Source organism: Taeniopygia guttata, chromosome 2, assembly GCF_048771995.1.
Source record: "Taeniopygia guttata chromosome 2, bTaeGut7.mat, whole genome shotgun sequence".
Lineage (NCBI taxonomy): Eukaryota > Metazoa > Chordata > Aves > Passeriformes > Estrildidae > Taeniopygia > Taeniopygia guttata.
The window spans coordinates 29,834,011-29,854,935 of record NC_133026.1 but is presented as its reverse complement, the minus strand read 5'-3'; the positions used below and the strand labels follow the sequence as shown (position 1 = coordinate 29,854,935).

The 20,925-nt window shown below is 35.0% G+C and overlaps 1 protein-coding gene across 3 annotated transcripts in view; it reads right to left on the bottom strand.

Annotated features, from left to right (window-relative positions):
- AHR (aryl hydrocarbon receptor) overlaps positions 1-20,925 on the bottom strand; it is a 61,174-nt gene that overhangs the window by 8,759 nt on the left and 31,490 nt on the right. For all 3 annotated transcript variants that reach the window (XM_002188928.7, XM_072925567.1, XM_072925568.1), the window contains exons 3-8: positions 14,850-14,965; positions 11,326-11,415; positions 9,408-9,531; positions 5,092-5,222; positions 4,040-4,242; positions 2,308-2,417 (exon numbers count right to left, since the gene is read on the bottom strand). In XM_002188928.7, coding sequence (XP_002188964.5) covers positions 2,308-2,417; positions 4,040-4,242; positions 5,092-5,222; positions 9,408-9,531; positions 11,326-11,415; positions 14,850-14,965 — 774 coding nt within the window. The remainder of the gene's footprint in view (positions 1-2,307; positions 2,418-4,039; positions 4,243-5,091; positions 5,223-9,407; positions 9,532-11,325; positions 11,416-14,849; positions 14,966-20,925) is intronic.

Here is a 20,925-nt window from a genome sequence, read left to right as displayed (position 1 = left end):
TCAATAACAGAAATTAATAAATACTAGAACACATAAATGACAAAAGCCTAAGTCTCTCACCTTCATAGAGCAGCTATTACTTTAAAAATTAGAAAACACATTAGTTCTGAATCCAGTCCTTTCACATTCTGGCTGGTTTATGCAGAGGACTTAAAAACTTATGTTTCATTCCCACTACCACTAACAATGCTTGATAAACATACTCAATTTTCACAGTACGTTCCTATATTGGGTTTGTGTGGCCAGGTTTTGGTAGTGGCAGGGAGGGCTACAGGAGTGGCCCCTGTAAGAAACTGCTAGAATCTTCCTCCATTTCCAGCAGAGCAAATCCCTAGCAGCTCCAAGGTGCACAGGTTGCTGAGCAAGTCTGGGACAATTAGAAATTGTGATAAAGCCTCTGTGATAACATTTGAGGAAAAAAAAGTTATTGTGTAGATATAATTGTGGTCAGAGAAGAAGGGGTTGAGAATGTGAGAGGAACAGCTCTGCAGACACCAAGGTCAATGAGGAAGGAAGGGCAGGAGGTGCCAGAGCTGAGATTCCCCTGTAGCCCATGGTGCAGAAGCTGTGCCATGCAGAACCATGGGGATGCAGAGATCCACCTGCAGTCCATAGAGGAGACCCATGCTGGAGCAGGTGGACGCCTTAAGGAGGCTGTGAACCCATGGGAAGCCAGTGCTGGAAGAGGGTCCTGGCAGAGACCCATACAGAGAGGAGCCCATACTGGAGAAGGTTGCCTGGAGGAAGGTTTTTTTAAGGCCTCATTTTACTTCTCATTATCCTGCTATTTTGTTAGTAATCAATTCAATTAATATGCCCAGATGAAGTCTGTCCTGCCTGTGACAGTATTTGGTGAGTGATCTCTCCTTATCTCAACCCATGAACCACAAATATAATGAAATTATATTTTCTCTCCTTTGTTCAGTTGTGGAGGGCACAGATGGAGAGGCTTTGGTGGGTGCCTAACATGCAGCCAGGGTCAACCCACTACAGTCGTTTTGGTGCTGAAACCCAGGATCATGAGGGTGTTGAGATACAGACAGTAACCAGGAGAGGTAACAGGCAAAAGGAGCACTGGACAATCTTGGGGAGTAAAATTATCAAGAGGAAGTTTTATTGTAATTGTGGTGAAGGGACAGGGGGTGGATTTTGTGGAAATTGTCCAATTTAGTTCTGTGTTGTGATGAAGTTATCTTGGTTTTTGTGTGGGAAGCTTTAGTTTATTTTGGCTGGTTTTGTTGTTCTAAGTGAAGGTTGTGTAATGAATGTGAATTTTAAAGATAATTCTTAAATATTAAGAATTCACAGAGACGAGGGGTAGAAGTAATACAATTGCTCAAAAACCCAGCACTTCTAGACAGAAAAATTAAATAAAATGTATTAGGAAAGTCTAAAAATCTAAAAAAAATCCTTGCTACAAAACTTTTCTTTATTTTAATCTTAGCATGAAAAATGTAGCAAAACCAATTTTAAGACAAAATTTCAAACCATTCAAGTTTTATCCTCTTCTGCTCTGGAACCATCTCTTTGCTTTTCTTTATGAAAGAAACAAAACCACTGATAAGCAATAGTGACTGAGCTACACCTGAAGCAGATAATGTGCTTAAATAGGTTGAGAACAGCCTGCTAGCCTGCTGAGAGGCATTATCTAATTGTCTATGAGGGGATAAAAGAAAAAAAAAAAAACAACTTCTCAAGAGAAGTCAGCAGAAAAGTAGTACCATAATATTCTGAAGATGATTCTGTAAGTTCCAAAGATAACTCTGTTATAACTAACAACAAAAGTTAAAACCAAAAAAGAGTCCCCTAAATAGTTACACATCAGATAGCTGGTGCTTATTCCCTCAACACTACACTTCTCTCTGAAATTGTTACTTAAACCAATCAAGCTACCAAGAATCAAACCCAAAAATGTCTGGATGTTAGCATGCTAAATCAGAGATCAATTTGTGGTAAAAATCTTATAATATCAAAAGAAAATGCTTTATTTAACTTGTTAACAGGAAAGCTATCCTTGGTAGTCTCCTTGTCCAAAGTTCTTGAAATAGCAGAAGTTGGGTTGAGCAGAGAAGCAAGTGAGAAGAGCAAGATATGACAGAGACTGGAATATTTATCCTAAAAGGGTCTAAATAGAAATATTAAACATTTCTTCAATCAGTGTAAGTTTTTAGGACAGATAGAACATATGAAATGAACAGTGTTCTTTTTGTTAACAACCTCTTTTTTATCTGTAATTCATATTGCATTCATACTGAAAAAATACTCCATGCTTTGATTTTACAGCCATTCTTTGGGAATGAAACTTACTTCGGATGTGATTTTCAGCACAGTAAAGCATGTCAGCTGCATGAATAAACTGGTACCCAGTTCCTCTCATACACAGCTCTGCTTCAGTGTATCCCAGGACAATCTTTCCTCTGAAAGGTAAAACCAAAAAATTGCAACACTGCTGAAGAAGCCACTTACAGAATGAATTTCAAGCAAGTTAATTATGGCTAGAACATTTCAGAAGCACGTGCTAACTACAGTTTGTTACTATAGCAATTGTATGCGGAAGCAAAACAGCTCTAATAAAAAAATAGAGTAAACAATTCATAAAATTGTAACTAGTCTGCCAGGTTGCCTTCAGTGACTAGGACTGGGTTCACAAAACCATTAGATCATAAAAAAGAGTGGATGCCTACCAGCCAGACTCTCAGTTCCATACTACTGAACATATTCACTCCTAGCAGGCAGCTCCCATTAGTTCCAAAGAATGACACCATTTTCTTAGCCCTGTTTCTTATAATTTACCTATAGGTGATTGTCTGTAGAATTAAATAGGGGTTTAACTTCAGTTATCTAAAACTTTTTGCCTAAATTAGAATTTTTAGTAGGTCAAAGTTCGAACCCAGATATATCTCAGAAGTACATCCCCTTTGCTATTGAGTTGTTTGGGATCCCTGTGTTTGCATTTAGACAAAATATGACTCAGAGGACCACTAGCAAGAGTCATGTTTGACCCTAGCAGCTAAAATTAGAGTACCTTACTAGGGGCTGGGGAGATGAAACACTTAACAGAATTTACGTGATCTCTGTGCAATACTTGATAAAAAGACATAGCAGAAGAGAGACCTAAACAGGATTTGAAACAAAGACATGGAGATGCAAAGACAAAAGGTAAAAAAAGGGGGAAAATAGGGATGAGGAACAATATACATAAAACTATTTCTTCAAGTGAATAAAAACATCAAACAGAGAAAAGAAACATTTGTGTTAACATTTTGTTGTTTTTTACTTATATTAGCTTAGACAAATAAAACATTTTGGTCTCTCAGTAGATAAAATAACAATTCAATTCTATCCTGTAAGTAGGCATGGAAACCCATGTGAGAGACTCCACTAAAAATGAAAGTCAAAAATCAGTCAAAAATAGGAGGGAGAGAAGGAAGGAGGCCAGAGGCTTTTATTTTGATAAAAAAAATAATCCTAATGGGCTTCTTGCCATGTTGAAGCACAGTAACATTATATTGATCTAGTACTGCAGTAGTGTTTCCAAATTTTACATGGGGAAAATAATGGTTTGGAAGTGGGTAAAATCATAGTATAAAAAGTATTTAAATTATTTTGAAGGAAAAAAGCTTTCCATTGTATTTTACGTCTATTTGAACTGAAGGAGAAATGCAGACTAAAATTAAACACTTGTTCTATAAGTTCTAAAACCAAATTTCAAGCCAGATTTAACATGAAATGTTTCTTCTTCCCTAATTCATTAGTATGCTGTCTTTTGGTTTTTCTATTTTGTGGTGGTTTTGTGGGCTTTTGCTTTGTTTTTCTAACAACTGAGAGTCAGAGCAGAATGCCATTTCAAGGAAGTAGACTACGGCAAACCTATTTCTCTTTACTTGATAGCAGGGCTGGAGAGAAAAACAGCTTCTAAACAACCATCACTGAAACGGTTTATATACCAAAAGAGTAGTCTGCTTTATATTTCAAATACATACCTGAAACCTATTTCATCGGGAAATTAGTAGACAATTACAGAGTAATTTACACCTACTTTGCATCACAGCCAGTGGGTGTGAAATCCAGTTTGTGTTTAGTTCTGAAGATGAAGTTTTTGGTTCGTATCTCAAGGATAGATGGTGGCTGCAGGGGAGTAGCTACTGCAAACAGTGCAAGCTGAGGAGACAAAGTTGCACCATCCTTCCCTTTCTTGTTTTGTCCATGGAGAAACTTCAATCGTCCTTGAAAATTCATAGCCTTAGGATGAGGAAAAAAGTAATTGTTACATGCTGGAGATATTTAAAAGCAAGATATTTCTGTTATGATGTAAAACATGTATTTTTCATTTGTCTTAGGATCCATCAGATTCAAGTTTTATAGGATGGCATACACAAAAGTTAGCTAACAAATACAGAACACTGTTGTTATAACCCTGAGTGTATCACTTCAATATCTATTATAAACGTACTGAAAAATTAATGGGAAGATTATTCTGTAAAAAAAAAAAAAAGCATGTAGTATCAAATATCAACTGGGGCTTCTAATATTCTAATGAACATACATGCATATAATTTTTTCATTATTTCTCTTGAAAATTTTTATGTCAAATTTTGAAATTGTAAAGAATTCTATTTTGTAAGATATCACATAGAGGGTGATAAACTCATACTTGTTTTAAAATCTAAACAATTGACTAACAAAAGAATGCATTAAAAAAAGCAAGCAAAACTTTTCCAAATAAGGAAAAACTATGGTCCTCTTAATTACCATAACTTAGTCCATCTCAAGATATTCAACTTGCTAAAAGAAAATATTCTTGTAATATTTTTTAATCTACAAATCACACAGCATGCTACAAAAGTTTACAAATGCTTATTTGAATTTCACTGAGGAAACTGGGCCATGAGAAATAATGACAACACCTGGCTGTAACAACATCTTAAAAGGGAGACATTTAGTGTCACTAACTGAAACTTTGTGGTTCAAGCAGCTCAGATATCTTTGGGGACTTAACAAATAAAGTAATTTGCTGCACCTCTTGTTAAGATAATGCAGATTTCCAACTTTTAAGCATATGTGGAGGTCTTTATGTAACTCCATACTCACTAGGAATCCAGATGAATTATCCAGGAGACATCGTAACCTGCAGATGAAATTCCTTTCCATAAAGGAAGAATTCTCCGGAGGAAGTTGGTCTGGGCTATAATAGGTTGCTGGCTGTGAAAAGCCATTATCTCCTGCAGGAAAGGATTATTTATAAGGATTATTTTTAGAAGAACACCTAGTGAAGGCTATCTATAACAAACGATCTTCCTTCTCATAAACAAAGAGTTAGGTCATGACCTGAGCAAGAACAATGTAAACTGGAAACATCCTTAGAACCTATTATTATTGTAACACTGAGGTTAAACATCAATTCTTATGATGGGATTATGTTTTACAGGCTATAGTATTTGAAAACTGAATATAATTTATTTTTAAGTGTTTGTTTGTTTGTTTTACTTGGGGGCTTTTGTTTATTTGGGTTTAAATTTATTCATTATGTTTGTCAACAGCCTAGATTCTGGACCAGTTGCAAAGAGCAGAGTTCTCAGCAGAGAACACACCCATGTTCCTACAATGGTAGGATCTGCAAAAAGGCACAGCAACTACGGGAACTGAGTATTCAAAAACTCAGTATCAAACAGTGAAACCTACTTTCCAGATAGCTAGATGAAAGCAGTAGCTATAAATAAAAATCAGCAACTTTAGGAAACTACCACAAAAAAAAAAAATCAGCATTTTTTTCTCCAATTAAGGCAAAATCACCCTACTAAATAGTGAAAATATTTCTGGGCTCTGCTGATCAAAACACCATAGTTACATCTCCAGGTATACCTGGAGTACTTGTGTTTTGCGGTTGTTTGTTTTACAAAATACTCAAAACCATGATTGTTAACTTTGATAACAGCATGGTATCCTTCCACCTTGTCAGGCAAGCATTTTCTGCTAAGTGGTATTTACAAAACAGACTTAAACATTTTGAATATAAAGTAAAACCAGAAGGTAAATCAATATACCCCTGATAAAATGCATATGTTCTAGATGAGACTACATATACAGCGATACCAGAGCATGACTACTCACAGCAAATTTAGCAAAGCAATCTTGTTTGCAATACATAAAAAAAAACAGTCACACCCTAGGAATTCATACATGCAGAAAAACGGAGAAAAATCCAGCTTAAAAAGACATTTTATTAAAATAATTTTTAATTTAAAAAAAAAATAGGCCATGTACTCTTAGAGAACTGATTATCAAGTATGGACAAAATAATAATAGAGATTTTAAGAACCCATATTGACTTTCCAGATATGGAGATTAGGTCAGGGAGAGTATGTCACTTAATAACACACCACATTATATTTTCTGAAGCATAATTTTGCCTCATGAACAGCTGAAAAAACTTACAGTTAGGCTCAGAGGTTAGTACACTGGCAAAACAAACCCAAAGGTAAACAAATCATTACCAAAAACCAGTTCTATTTAATCTCCTATGAATTCAAGGGGCTGAATTGGAGCCAAATGAGATTGCTGATATCTTACCAATAGGCCTTGCAACCTAAGGCCATCTAAATCCTACAAGTATGCTGTGTTATCTAGCTTTTCAGATAAAATCAGGAGATACCTTTTTCTCTGAAAATAACTGCTATGCAAGGTCAGTTTTTGCTTAATAAACTTCAAGGTATGGAGAAAAAGAAACCTTTTTCTGAACTAGCTATTAGTGTGATGAAAAGGGATAATCTGAAATTACAGCCATCTAAAGAACTGTATTGGCCAGTCACCATTGTGAGCAGATTCCACAGGCAGACAAACTCAGGTATTTGTAGTCCAAGACAGTTACCATATAACTTTGAAATTAGAAAATAAGAAATTCCCACACCTGTCATGTGGACAGATATCAACAGACAAAGCAAATTTCCTTACTTGCTACTGCTGCATTTTTTTTTTTATTATAAATTGCTTAACTGACATTGAGAATTTTCAATACTTCTGAGACAGTGCTTCTCTAGGAAGCTCTCTGAAGAAGAAATGACAATGAAGAAAGAGCATCAAGGAAACAGCTTGCAAATCCTAAATAATATTTAAAAAATGCCAGCTCTGATTGGGTACAGTGCCAGGGTTTCTGCTGGCATCCTTGGCACTGTTAGGTGTGTCCTTCAGCATTTCTGCTGCAGGAGAAACTCAGTGTTATCCTTTGGGTAAATACAGAGTTTAAATTTGAAGGTTCAGCAAGTGCAGCTGGATGCTGTGGAGTTTGTCAAGTTCCATAATAAAATGCACAGTTCCCAAGAGAGAGCAAAGCTGTGGTGAAAGAAGTGGCTCCCAACAGGAGGGGAACAGAACTCAAAACAGGAGGCAATGGGCTTCAAAACTGTGTCGCCTACACTTGTGAAAGCGACACTGCTGCACATTTCCAGGCAGACAGAAGGCAGGAAGGTTTTATTGCCAGGATCTTGAAGTGACTCACTGTAAGAAGGCAAAGAATTTTACAGAGCATCTACAATCCCTAGAGCAAACCTACCAGTTAACACTAAAGAGGTTAGAACCCATATCCCTCATAAAGCTCACAGTGGCTCTCATCAATACCATGGAGCAATGTGCAGAACATGCAGTGCATTAAGTGCTTGCCTTTAAACTCAAGACCATATGGTTGCGCAACACACAAAGTTCAAAAGATAATCCAGACTTAATGCCCCAAAGCAGATATTTGGGACTGAAAAAAATCAGAATTTTGCAAACTTCTCTGGGAACAAGTCAAGGACTGGGAGGCATGTCTGGGAAGCACAGTAACAACTGAGGAAACCAGTGGTCTAGCAGCATACCAGAGAATTGAGTGAGAAATAACCAGTCCAGGCTAACTGAAGCAGAATCAGTTCCCAGATTCAGGATAGAATCTGTGCCTGAGCACAATTATAATATATCTATAAATATCTACATAATGCTAGCTGAATGTATGAAGACAGAAATGGATTAAATTAACAAAAATGGAGGGGATCCTTATGGTCATAGCATTATCCTTTGCTATAAATCTGAATTCAGTTTAAAAATCCTCAATATCCAAACATTTTATGCTACTTCAGGCTCAAAAGTCATCATTGAAACATAGAATGATTTGAGATAAAAGGGACCTTGAAGGTCACCTAATTCCAACCCCCCTGCCATTGACAGGGACCCCTTTTACTAGACCAGGCTGCTCAAAGCCCCATCCACCTAGGCCCTAAATGCTTTCAGGAATGGGGCACAATTAGCTGCTTTTAGCAAGCTAGAAACACAGGATACAAACCGAAACGTTGTCTGTAATCAGGCTCAGCACTTCCTGATATTCAGTCAAATTGGAGTCAAATCCAACCTGGTGTCATACTTTTCAAATAACCTTTTCTAAATTAATATGCACTTGTTTAAGGTCCGTAGAACACAATTTCACCCTGAAGCAAGCAGGATGAAAATCTGGTTTCTGAGAACCGCACTCTTTGCTGTACTGAACTGTACTATTAACTAGCTGTGCAGCAGGCCTGTGGAGATTGATCTAGAGATGATGTAACAACATTGACCGCTAAATGAAAAACTGAAATATACTCAAATGTGTTATAAACATGGTGACTTTTCTCTATCAAATCATGGCATTTCCATACTCTAAATTTTCCAAAATTACTTAAAGGTTTATTTAAACAATCGACTTTTTATGGATTAATAAACCCCCTATAATTAAGTCACAGTAACAGAAGATTTACCTACATGTGTAAACAATTGTTGTGCAAAGGGAGCATTAAAATGGAGCAGTTGTCTCATTGGCTTTGTGGTCATTATGATGCAGGCACATGCTTCCTGGATTACACATAACCTGCACCTACACATCTTTGCTCTGATACACACACAGTGTGTTTCTCCTGAGCTGTTTCTCAACATAGCAGCTCATTTAAGCATCAGTCAGTAACATGTGACAACTCTGTTCTAACATGCATACTCTGCTTGATCCTAAAGGCTCATCTATTTAATCTTTTATTTCTCTTCCCTTTTATCTCCAAGAGAAGTATTGGTCTATGTGCAATGAATGCACTACTTCCTATAGTAACTAGGCCTGATTCTTGGACTGATCAGTCTAAGAAACATTGTCACTGATGCTCCAAATAAAAGTCTTCCAATTTAAGGTATAAATAGTATTTTAATGGTGCTGTGCTATGAAAAATAGTGCTTATTTAATGTGCAAAAAATAATAAGTTGGCTAAACGTGTCCATAAAATTCAAATAAATTTGAAAGATGCTATTTCTTCCTTTAGTCATCTAAATTGATTTTTTTTTTTTTTTTTACATAGACAAATTAAAAAAGCCCAAAAAACAAACAACTAATCCAACAGGCAAACAATAAATTTTGTTCTCACCTTGTACACTTGGTCCAGAATCTCCTGACTGGGCAGGATTTAATGCCCAATGTAGCTGTCGTTGAAACTCAGGCCTATCTTCTGTGTGAATCAATTCAAATACACTCTGGTGTATAATATCTGACTATGAACAGAAGGAGAAAGGTGAGAGAGGACGACAATAAGAAAGTTATATGATAATATGATACAAGTTGTCTGATTGACAACACTGTTATGGATATAGCAAAATCCATTTTGCTCAGGGATAAATACATAGAACCACATGCAAGTGGCCAAGCTTCATGAAACTATTTTTTAGCAGCTCAGTTACATACATGACTATAAACATGGGAAACAATAATAAAAAATATTGCCTTAGAAAAAAGTGACATTATGTCAACTATTTCTTTACCTTCTTTTAGCTGAGAAGGCCTGGAAATGCTATGCTTAGGTTCTGCTTAAATTATTTAATTTTATAAGCTGGTAAATAAAGTATTTACCAGGTAGTACTTGACTTAACCCACTATAGGTGCTAAAGGGAAAAAAAAGAAAATAAAGACCCTGAACCAAACTGCCAAAACTAAACCAAGCAGATTATAAATGGTGGATTTGCTTGCCTGAAAGCTTTGTCACTTCTTAAGGATGAGTTAAAACATGCAATTATTAAGCTCTTATTCCACTACCAATTGTGTGGTTAGGAATGTGATCTAAATGGCAAAGGCTCAAGAGCAAGGATTAGTGCTTAAAGGAATTTAAGGGGGGAAAAAAACCCACCCAAAATAGTCAAGAAAAGATTCAGTTGACTGAGAAGAGTTATGATCCTGGTTTTTGGCATGTTTCAAAAACCCAACCATTATATAAACAGAAAATATTTAAATAAAATATAGATCTAATGTAATTGAGATGAACTGGCAAAAGCAGAAGCCTAGGTCAAATTTTGCCATGACAAATTTCATAAAACAATCAATATTTTCTGGAATAAATTTCCAGAAATGCTAATTTTTGTAACTTTAAGACTTCTATATCATGAATTTGATTTACTGGCATTACTTCATGAATGTTATGCCCAATTTATTTTCCAAGCTTTTTTTCTTTTTTCATTCCTCATCACTGAAGGAATATGCAAACCCAGGAATAAAAATGGGTTTTTTTGAAATATTTTATTTTACACAAACATTCCTCAATCTCTTATCAGTTACCTGAAATTGCAGACCAAGCATGGTTTCCTGCTATTTTTAGACAGCAGCTGAATCTATCAGTATGCAGTATTCATGGATATACTTTGGAACTATAACTGTCATCTTCTTCAACTATTCTATCATCTTCACATAAAGTAATCCCAGGAGTTTTCTAAGAAGGGCAGAATTTGCCTGCTATGCCTCAGTCCTTAGTACTTTGGCACCTGGTTTTCAAGCCCAGTGAAGTCAACCATATGTAATCTGCACCATAAATAGTAAAAAAACAAATGCTTGTCTTGAAATTAATAATTAAATAAATAAACATGAGCAACAGAACAAATTCCAAAAATACCAAAATCACTGACTTGATATTTATAAATCTCAAGGCATATGGAAATAATTTTTCATGAAAGGTTTCTATTAAAATAATTACCTTCCCATTGAATTATGTCTCACTCAGCATCATAAACTGGGTAACACCATTGTATAAATTTCAAACAGTTGTTCCAGTAAAGAATAATTAAGTGTGAAAATTTCCCATGTTGCCTAACTCAACTTTGGAAATTATATTCCTGTTGTGCTTGGCCTGACATCCTGGCTATGTAAGCTGATAGAAAAGTAATATGGTTTCAAAGTAATTCAACCTAAAGTACCTAAGATTTTTATTACAAAAAAATTTTAAGACCCTAAATATGAACACTGATATGCTCCCTGAAAATAGGCAAAACCTCCGAAAAAAATAGAAGAAAAAATAAACTTACTTGTTGGAATCCCAAGTAGTCTTGGATAGTAGAAGAGACGTAAAAAACCAGAGCATCTGCTGTAACAACTAACACAAATCCATTTAATGCCTGGGGAAGAAACACAGCAATCTGTCAGCTTCAGAGATAAAATTCCAGATAATTATTGTGTCTATAGGTCTACCTATACTGTAGTTCCTCAATAAAATGTGAAGCATGCAAAAGCACATCATTATCTGACAGCACAAACAGGATTCCTCATTTCATCTCTCTACGTATGTGTTAAAATGAAGAAAACTGGATCTAATGAAAAAAACCCAAACTTTATTTCAAAATTCAGTGGAGAAGCCAACCCATGTTGATAACTTTTCAATACCCTTGACTGTACAAGACGAGGAACATATATGAAGAACTATAAGTTTATCTAATATAAACCACAGTTCACAATGTTTGTGCGGCTCAAGCATTGGATACCCCCAGCCGCCCAACACAAACCCAGTCCCAAATCCATTCTATTCATAGAGCAGACAGGCCACTGTGGACAGGAAATCAAGCTATCAAGATCTCCTATATAGTCCAAGAAAACATTTTATAGTGTACTTAAAATAGAAAACCCTCTGCAAAAGTGGACTGTTGCAAGTAAACAATGTTTTTGAAGAGATTTCCCCCTCCATGGAGCAGCAGACCAGGCGGCTCCACACTCAAAGTCACGCAAAGGGCGTTTATCTGAACTCCCAATCAATACGGGCCATGGCAATTGTTGTGATAGCAAACAGTACATTTGTGACTTGGCAGCTCATCTGAAAGGTGCCGATTTACTTCTATGGATTTCAGTCAAGATTTAACAAAAGGCAGTCTCTAGGGGCTGGATTGAGTATATTGTGCCACTTAATTTCCTCAGCTGCTTTCAAAGGCAAATCTGGCCAGCATACTCAAAACAATTTTTTTAAAAAAACACTTTATTTATGCAGAATTAATGTAAATAGAAAATGTAAAGTAAGTGAAGGATATCCTATATCTTACTGCAACAAAGTAACAATATAATACATGAAATATCTGAATAAATGACTGGTCTTTAAATGCTGTGAACCACTCCAATTTAATGTGTAGATATTGTTTAATCTACACTCATAAACAGTTGTTAGGTCTATAAAAACTCCTTATAAGTTTAGTAAATTTTACATGAATAAAGAATGAGAAAAAAATCAATAATAATCTAAAATTAAATAGCATTGCCAATCCAAGAAATCTTGAGTGGTTACACAGAATCCTTGGTTTTGATGAAGCTCACAGTAATTTCATGGGAGCAGAATGCCGCAGTGGCAGGTGCATGTGTCCTCTACTGACCTGTTCTGCAGGGCATTTCACCTCAGCTGGTTGACACAAAACATCTGCACAGCATCTAACTTTGTCTCAAATGTTAAAATTGGTTATTCTGGTCCATTTCATGCAGAGCTACCTGCACCTTCTGTACCTGGAATCACATTTTGCACTGGCCCTAGTACTCAGTTCTCAAACCAGGATTTTTACTGAGATAGCCATATGTATTATTTAAGCCAAAAATTCTCTAAAATTGGTAGACTAATAAATGAAACATGAGTTCTGATGGAGGTTCTTGCAAAATGCAATCCAAAAATAATTATCTGAAAACACATAATGAAATTTCACAGTGAGTTTATTATTCTGGAGAACTGAAGATTATATTTGTGCCTCTAAAAATTACTCTCAATGCTCCTAATAAAGAGATAATTACAAAATTGTCCATTACTGTTGAGAATAAAGTTTTAAATATTTCTTAAAGGTCATTTTTTTCTTGCACTTTTTATCATAAACTTGCTTGGGCTGTAACAGATTTTGTATTTAAAATAAGAATTTGAAATAATTTAAATAGTTTTAGCCTTTTTAAAAGGAGATTTAACTTGCTTTTAAGAAAGGCACATTTATGTATTTTATCTCTGCTTCCACAATATATTGAATTGGCAAGACAGTTTCTGTGTTGGAAATTGAAGACAATTTTCTGTTTGTTAGGAAGCAAGCAATAACAACTGATGAACAAGTAAAAGCAAATACAAAGAATAGGATGTTTATTCATATTTTTTTGGCAAAGCCAAAAAATGTAGGGAGATGATAAAAGGAAAACATTCATCACCAGTTATAATTTATTTACCTGAGTGACACAAAAGAGTTCTGAGCATAAATGGAAGGGAAAGACTTTATCAATATTTACAACTTACTGCTTCCCACTATCTTCTAGAAAATTCCCAATTTCATCACACTTATGACTTGTTACATAACCTAAGAAAACTCTATCTGCATATTCATTCTCATAATTTTTTTCAGATACATAAAATATTTACAAAACAAATACATTTAAGAAATTAGGTTAATTTACTTCCCAAGAGGGGCAGAATTTTCAGTAATAACTATATCATCCACTTCATTTTCATACTGAAAAAGAGTTCCCTCATATAACTTACAGTGAGAAGTCATAAAAGCTCCCCCTGTATTTCAGATTAAATAGATGCCTCCAATACATTGCATATTTCAGCTTTTTAAGTTCTTTTCTGTTTGAAAGAAAGCTGTTCACTGGTAGTAACTCTACAACAGTTCGTTGTCATACTTTATTGAGGCTAGAAAATTAAAAATATGTCCTAGTTTTTTTAGGTTAGCAAACAATTTTCAATTAGCATCAGTTTAAAATAATTGTTTTGTGGGATTCTTAGAACTTATTTTCATTTCTAGTCTCTGAACACTGAAATTCCTTTTGTTTGAAGCAAACAATTGGCTCTGACAGAATGATTTGCCACTTTTGATAGATACATCAGTGTGAAACCTGTGTAGAAGACAGACTAACAACATATTTCAAATGGAGCTGCAGGTCTCCATAAAATCCATTCTGTGAAACTAGTTAGAACATAGTAATAGCTATATTTGAGATTTCTTGAGTTTAATCTGAACTTGGTATTATATAATTATCCATATGCTTAGGACCTTAAAACAGGCTAGACAATAAAAAAAACCAACAATTTTTAAATTAATATTTTCCATTACTTCATATAAAAGTTATTCAAAGTATTTTAAAATTTGTCCTCAATCTACACTATGTATGCTGAGTTCTTTCAAACCACTAAGAAAGCAAGATATTTCAGCAAGCCCAAGGTCTTTGAAGGAAAAATTGTTTCTTTCAAACAATTAGTCACCAAATTTACAGTAAATTAGTAACTTATCTGGTCCTTATAAAAATTGTTCCTTTATATTTACATCTTTATTAACAACAGATCCAGAGAGATGGGAACCCCCCCCCCCCCCAGTAAATTACTTAGAAACATAACAGAGGAGTCCATATTCTAACATCCACTCTAAAGTCCCCACTACCAAAATCCATCAGCTGTTTATTACCCTAAAGAAAAATAGGAAAGAATTTCACAGTAAGAAAGCTTTTTCTATCTCATCCCTGAGCATCTAATATGCTAAATACAGGTGTTTGGAGGTTTTTTTTTTTTACCTTAATCTTCGTACAATATGCCTGCTGTTGCAAAACATACCTGCAATAGGAGTTCTCCTTCCAGGATCTGCATCCCTTCTCCACACTTTCCTGTTCTAGAGGTTTCCTGAATGCCATTTCTTTCTGGTCTGGTAGAGCTAGATGATTTTAATGCAACTACAACAAAGAAATGAAAAAAAATTTGAGCAATCTTTGAAGGGCTCACTAGAAATTTAGGTAATGATTTGCTATTTTGTGTAAGAAAAAAATGGATATAAATACATATATTTTTATATATTATAAATACAATCTAATGAAATATTTTTGTTTCCATGTCAAAGCTTTTCCTTACCTTTAGAGTGAACCCTCCAATTTTGTCATCTTTCTCTTTTCTATATATAACACTTTCACAACAAAACCATTATTGCAATCAACCCAAGTCTATGATTCTATACCTTTTTTCCTTCTCCTCCTTCTCTTTACTAAAAGACTCACTTCTTGTGTGTCACTCTTGTGACAAATAAAGGACATTTTTGTTTTCATAGGCCACCCTCCTATGATAGTAGAAACTCTGTGTTAAGGTAGGAAAACACTTGCACTTATTCTTATTCCACCTAATTTCAGACATTAAACTATGTTTCATCAGACAGGTAAAGCCTTCTCTATACCTAAACTTCCTTCAGGGAAAGGAAGGAAAGAAACATGAACCCTAAATACATGGTACATAGTAAAAAATCCCAACAAAACAAAGAAAGGTATTTCAAACAAAAAGATGTGGGTATTTTCTGTCATAGTTAAATTTTAACATTTTGAACAACTAAGCATTCTTTCCAACTTCAGATAAAATACTATAACAATAAATCATCATTATTCAGATCACAAATATATCTAATTGGAAGAAAAAATTACCCAATGACTAAGAAATCAAGAATCAGATCATATTGCTATGAAGCTCCCAAACTTCCCATCTCTGCATCCTTCTAATAAACAGGATGCTGTTAAATAAAACTACACACTCAAAGATCATCCATAACTCAGAATTTACTTACTTTTCACTACTCAAAAAAGAGGGGGAAATAAAAGAAGTATTCAAATCTGAAATTAGTCTGAGTAGGTCTATAGGTCTAAACAGCATAAAATTACTTGAGCAATTGTACCTTAAACCTTTCCTATAAATGAAAGACCACCACCTCCCAGCCCCAAAATTTCTATGATGCAAAACAAGGGAAATTTATAATAGAATAAAATCCATAAAAACAACTGTAAAATACAAGTTTCTCATAATGATGAGATATTCAGCCTAAATTTCAAATGATTTTTCAATCTTCTGAAAACCTTCTTTTTTCCACTGTTCAGAACTTTAGTAAAGAATCCTGAAGAAATTCCATTCACTCACTTTTAAATAATTTTAAATTATATTTTACACTATATATATTAACTGAAAGATAAATGATGCCTTTGCCATTTTTTAAGCTATCATGGTGGCTAAGAACTTTCAAGCCAGACAGTTTTCATTAAAATATACCTCAAAGGCACCACAGATGAAAAATGTGTTCTAAAGAGACATTAACTGATTAATCAGGTCAGAATGTATCTAAATGTTTGCTTTGAAATTAAAACCCTAATGCAAGGTAGTCTAAATGTCCTGCAACAGGACACAGGAAGGTACAGCCACAGCAAATTCATGTGAATAGGTTATGTAGCAAATTTTTTTTCTAGCATTATTTCAAAAGGATACACAGAACATTCACTAAACACCCCTAAAGCCAACAGGCAGTAAAAGAAAATGTTTTAAAATTTATGTTGTATGATTATTGAGAAAGTTGATACTCAGCTGTGAAAGCTACAAGTAAAGATGCCTAATCACGTTTGCCATTCTGAAAAATACTATATGTTATTAAATACAAGTGGGATTTTTTTCCTTTATAATGTCTGATGGGATTAAACAGTGTCTGAGAGATAAAATCTATCTCAGCTCCTGAGCTCAGACATAGCCAGTGCACTGGTGGCTATATTCTTCCTAACTTTCAAGCGCACGAGAGGTTAGTGTGAAGTAAAACATTTTCCTGAATTGGATTCTACTGCTTTTGCAGAAATCAGAATGTGGATGGAATCAAGCTGTTTACAGCTAAGGCGCATGGAAAATTGCCAACAAGCAGGATTAGTAAAAATGGCAGATACAGTGGAAATTAGAGCTGTATACCAAAATTTGGTACACAACTCATGAAAAAACAGAAACAAATCCAAATTTCCCTTGTTCCAACAGATAAATCACTGGCCTGTCAGTGCCTGCTACAAGCCACCTAAGTCCCTGGTGCTGAACAACCCCCGAGACCAGGATGCACATTTGTAACGTGTGCTCCTACACTGTCAAATTGAATGCTACCAGAAACAAGGAACCTTACACAGCACAGGAGAACCACCTTGCTAAGCAGCAGCTCTGAACAGACTTAGCCACACAATCATGTGGCCTCAGAAATACCAGCAAGAAATATAATAATGGGTAATAGAAAGGAGAACTAAATCTTACAAAGCATAACTCATCCAAAAGTAATATTACAGTCAACATCACCTAGCTTAAAATCAGCCATGTGTGTTCTGCTAGTTCTCACAGTCTATCTTACTCATGTCATCTGACAAAATAATCTCAGTAGTTCATTACCTTATAGTCTTTGAATTAATTAGAACTCATTGTGGGCTATCCTCTCTTAATTTTCCTACACAGGAAATTAAAACATGAATACTCCCACAGAGTAAAGAGGAAAAATCTATATTCTTGAGTACACGTACTCTAGAATATATTCACTATCAAGCTACTTCTCAGAATTTCCCATTCATAATTTAAAAACATCAAAAATAAAGCAAATTTTCTTATGTTTGTTAAAAAAAAAAAAACCAAATGAGCAAACAAAAGAAACCCAAACAAAAAAATATCTGTTACACAACTTTAGCAGGAGGGTTGGATTGTAAGCACTTGCTTTCCAAGTAGGTTAATAATTGATATTTAATCCTATCTCCAGCAGTAAGCATCATTTCTATTGCCTAGACTTCCCTGATTTGAAGTACAAGCTGAATCTCAAAGACAACTAGACAGTGATATTAAATAGATTTTTCTAGACATAAATATAAATATATATTCTGATAAATTTGTTTTATGATTGATAAATAACAATGGTTACATCGGTATTTGCCAGCTTATCTCCAACTGTTACATTTAGGTGGTAAGTGTCTTACATAGAGGTGTAGTGCACTTTATTAGACTAACAATATGAAGTGGGGGGATAGAAAACATTTGTCATACATCTACTTCTTCAGGTCTGAAACAGAATTCTAGCAATTGAGCTCTAACTACTGACAAAAGCTATCTTTCATTTTAAAACCATATAAGTATTCATTAAAAACTTATTTACATAAGGACAACAGGTATTAGGTGATCTTCCTTCTTTCCAAGGACCAAGAGTCAGTATAAGAAACTGCATGAGTTATAAGCAGCTTGCTGAATCAACTCATAATTCATGATAGATTAATTTCATTAATGATCTGCTAGGATATTCAAAAAGTAATCTAGTCAGAGGAAAATTATTTTAAAAAGTAAGTCTATCCACTGTCTCATTTAATCACTATGCTGTCCTTCAAGAGAGACTCTAGTCCAAGATGAAAAAGGTCTTCACCCTCAAACACCTGATCTCTAGGGTTTATATTTGGTAGGTATGCTCCCCTCAAGCTTCAAGTCACAACCAGCAACCTCTTCCTTCCAGGCTGCCACTCCTGTTCTCAATAAGAACCCTTGCCATGATTTTCTCACTTAATAGGCTGCTGTTCCCAAGTCCCAGCTCCACTATTTCACCCACTTCAGCTTGCAAAATCAATGACCAGGCAGGCATCTGTAGTTACCACAGTACCTTCAACAGGAATCCTGTAAATGATTTCATCTTCTCTTTACCACAAGTTACAACAACAGAGAATTACAAAATTGTCACAGAGCAAGTGCAAATGCACTCTAACTGATGTCCTTGAGAGGGCCCTACTTGTGCTAATTGTGCTAAAGTTAATAGAGTAAGTGGAGATGCAGAGAATTCATGATAAGGCATATAAATTAGTAATTATGATTAAGTTTCTGATTCATGCAGAAGCCTGATTTAACACAGACATTAACTGTTGAATTTATTATTACTTTAAGAATACAATATAGATAGTTAAATTACTTAAAGACAAAGGATTCAAAAACTGTTCCACTTCTCCTGTTCATGAGAGAAATGACACACCTACAGCACTTATACAAACATTCAAAAGAAATATCAATAACAATGAAATCTAATAAAAATGCCTTTAACCTCAATGTGACTAACATTTTATGTAATAATCAGCTGTCTGACCACAGAACAACAGAGTAGCATCCATCAGTGGGTATCAGGACACTGTCAATACTCAACTCAGCCAAATCAAGTTTATTATGCTGTTTTCCTCAAATCTAGAATGACTAAATTTGGGAAAACGTACCTTTTATTTTCAAGTCATCAGAAAGAAGAAAGTAAATGAGAAAAATAAATAAAAGTAGGGGTTTTTTTTTCTGTTTTGAGTAAATAAAGAAGATTTTCTGACACAAATGCACATTTGCTGGTGGTCAGCTGTGAAGTCTGGAGAGATTTTTCACCATTGAAACCTGAGCATTCACACACCAAATGTCTCTGATTATCAAAGGAGTGAAAAAATGTATGATTAAGCTTTCCATCTCAAAATTCATCTAATCCAGCCATGTGTTATTAGGGTGCTGAATAAAACCATTTCAGCAACTGCTGGCTGAAAAGCTTTACAGAAACCATACCAGAGTACGATGTGTTTAGAACCTTTTCCTACTTTTTCTTCCCCAAATAAAAAAGCATAGCAAATTGTTTTGGAGGAGTCTGGGTAGTTCACTACTGAGAGGTGTAGAAAACAGAATATCAAGATGCCAAATTTTAAACAGACTTTTTAAAATTATATTGAGATGCAACAAATTTCTTTTAATCAGACTTGAGATAATTTTTACTTCTAGGTGAATGATCTGCTCAAGCCTAAAACTGTATTGAGGCAACACTTGTCTAATATCACAAGTCTATCACTAGCACATCAGTCATGCAGTCCTGGAATTTAATCTTAAAGAGCTTCCCAGAACTGCTTTAAATCAAATTTTGGCATGGTTTCCAAAATCTGGCCGAACAGGTCAAAGTTTGCAGTCAAAGCCAATTGAGCCTGTTTCATAACCTTTTCAGTAGATTTAGAAATTCTGTTTGTCTGTTCTAGATTACTACACAAAAACAACAGTTATCTATGGGGGGAGGTCTTGCTCCAGCAACAAATGCTAAGCTTCAACATGAAGGTCACCAGCTAACACAAGACAAGGAGGGCACTACTGATATTTAATTTAATAGTAAACTCTTGCCTAAATCATTAACATAAGATAAATTGTTTATACTGGTGAAAGATCCATTTTAAGTGGGAGAAAGTATTATATATATATATATATATACACACACACACATATACATATATATATATACACATTCCTTGATTTGGTCTCAAAGAAATTATTCATTGCTCAAGAGAGAGAAAATGCCATGAAGTAGTTATCACAAGAGGATAAATCATACCACCATGAATACTTTCAAAGAAATGTTAATAGGTTATGGTTGGTGAAAGAAGAAAACAAGAGACCTAGGGGAAGTAAAACTTTTATCAGAGTAAGTTTTAACTGAAAAATTATTTCCTTTATTTGAAAAAGGAGAACAAAACAAGGGTAAGTGGTCAGGTTCTGAGCAATTCCTGGGCTTTTCAGAGTCAATAACTTAACTGCTGTACAGATACAGACAGCTTAATGATGTTACAAATCTCTAGAAATCAAATATTTCCAGGTGTGCAGATTTGTGACTGCCCCCAGAACCCTGCAGCATCCACCTGCACTGGATGCACTACAAGTTCTGTGCATGTGCACCCCTCCATTTCCAGTCATCCAGTACTTTCTTTTTAGCCCAAATTCAAACCAAATAAAATGCATACTCATCAGCTATACAATCAGAACAGCAGAGAGCACAAGTCTACCCATCTGTGAGGATGTTCAAGTATAAAACAGATTTCATTTAAGGGAGGAAGAAATGTAG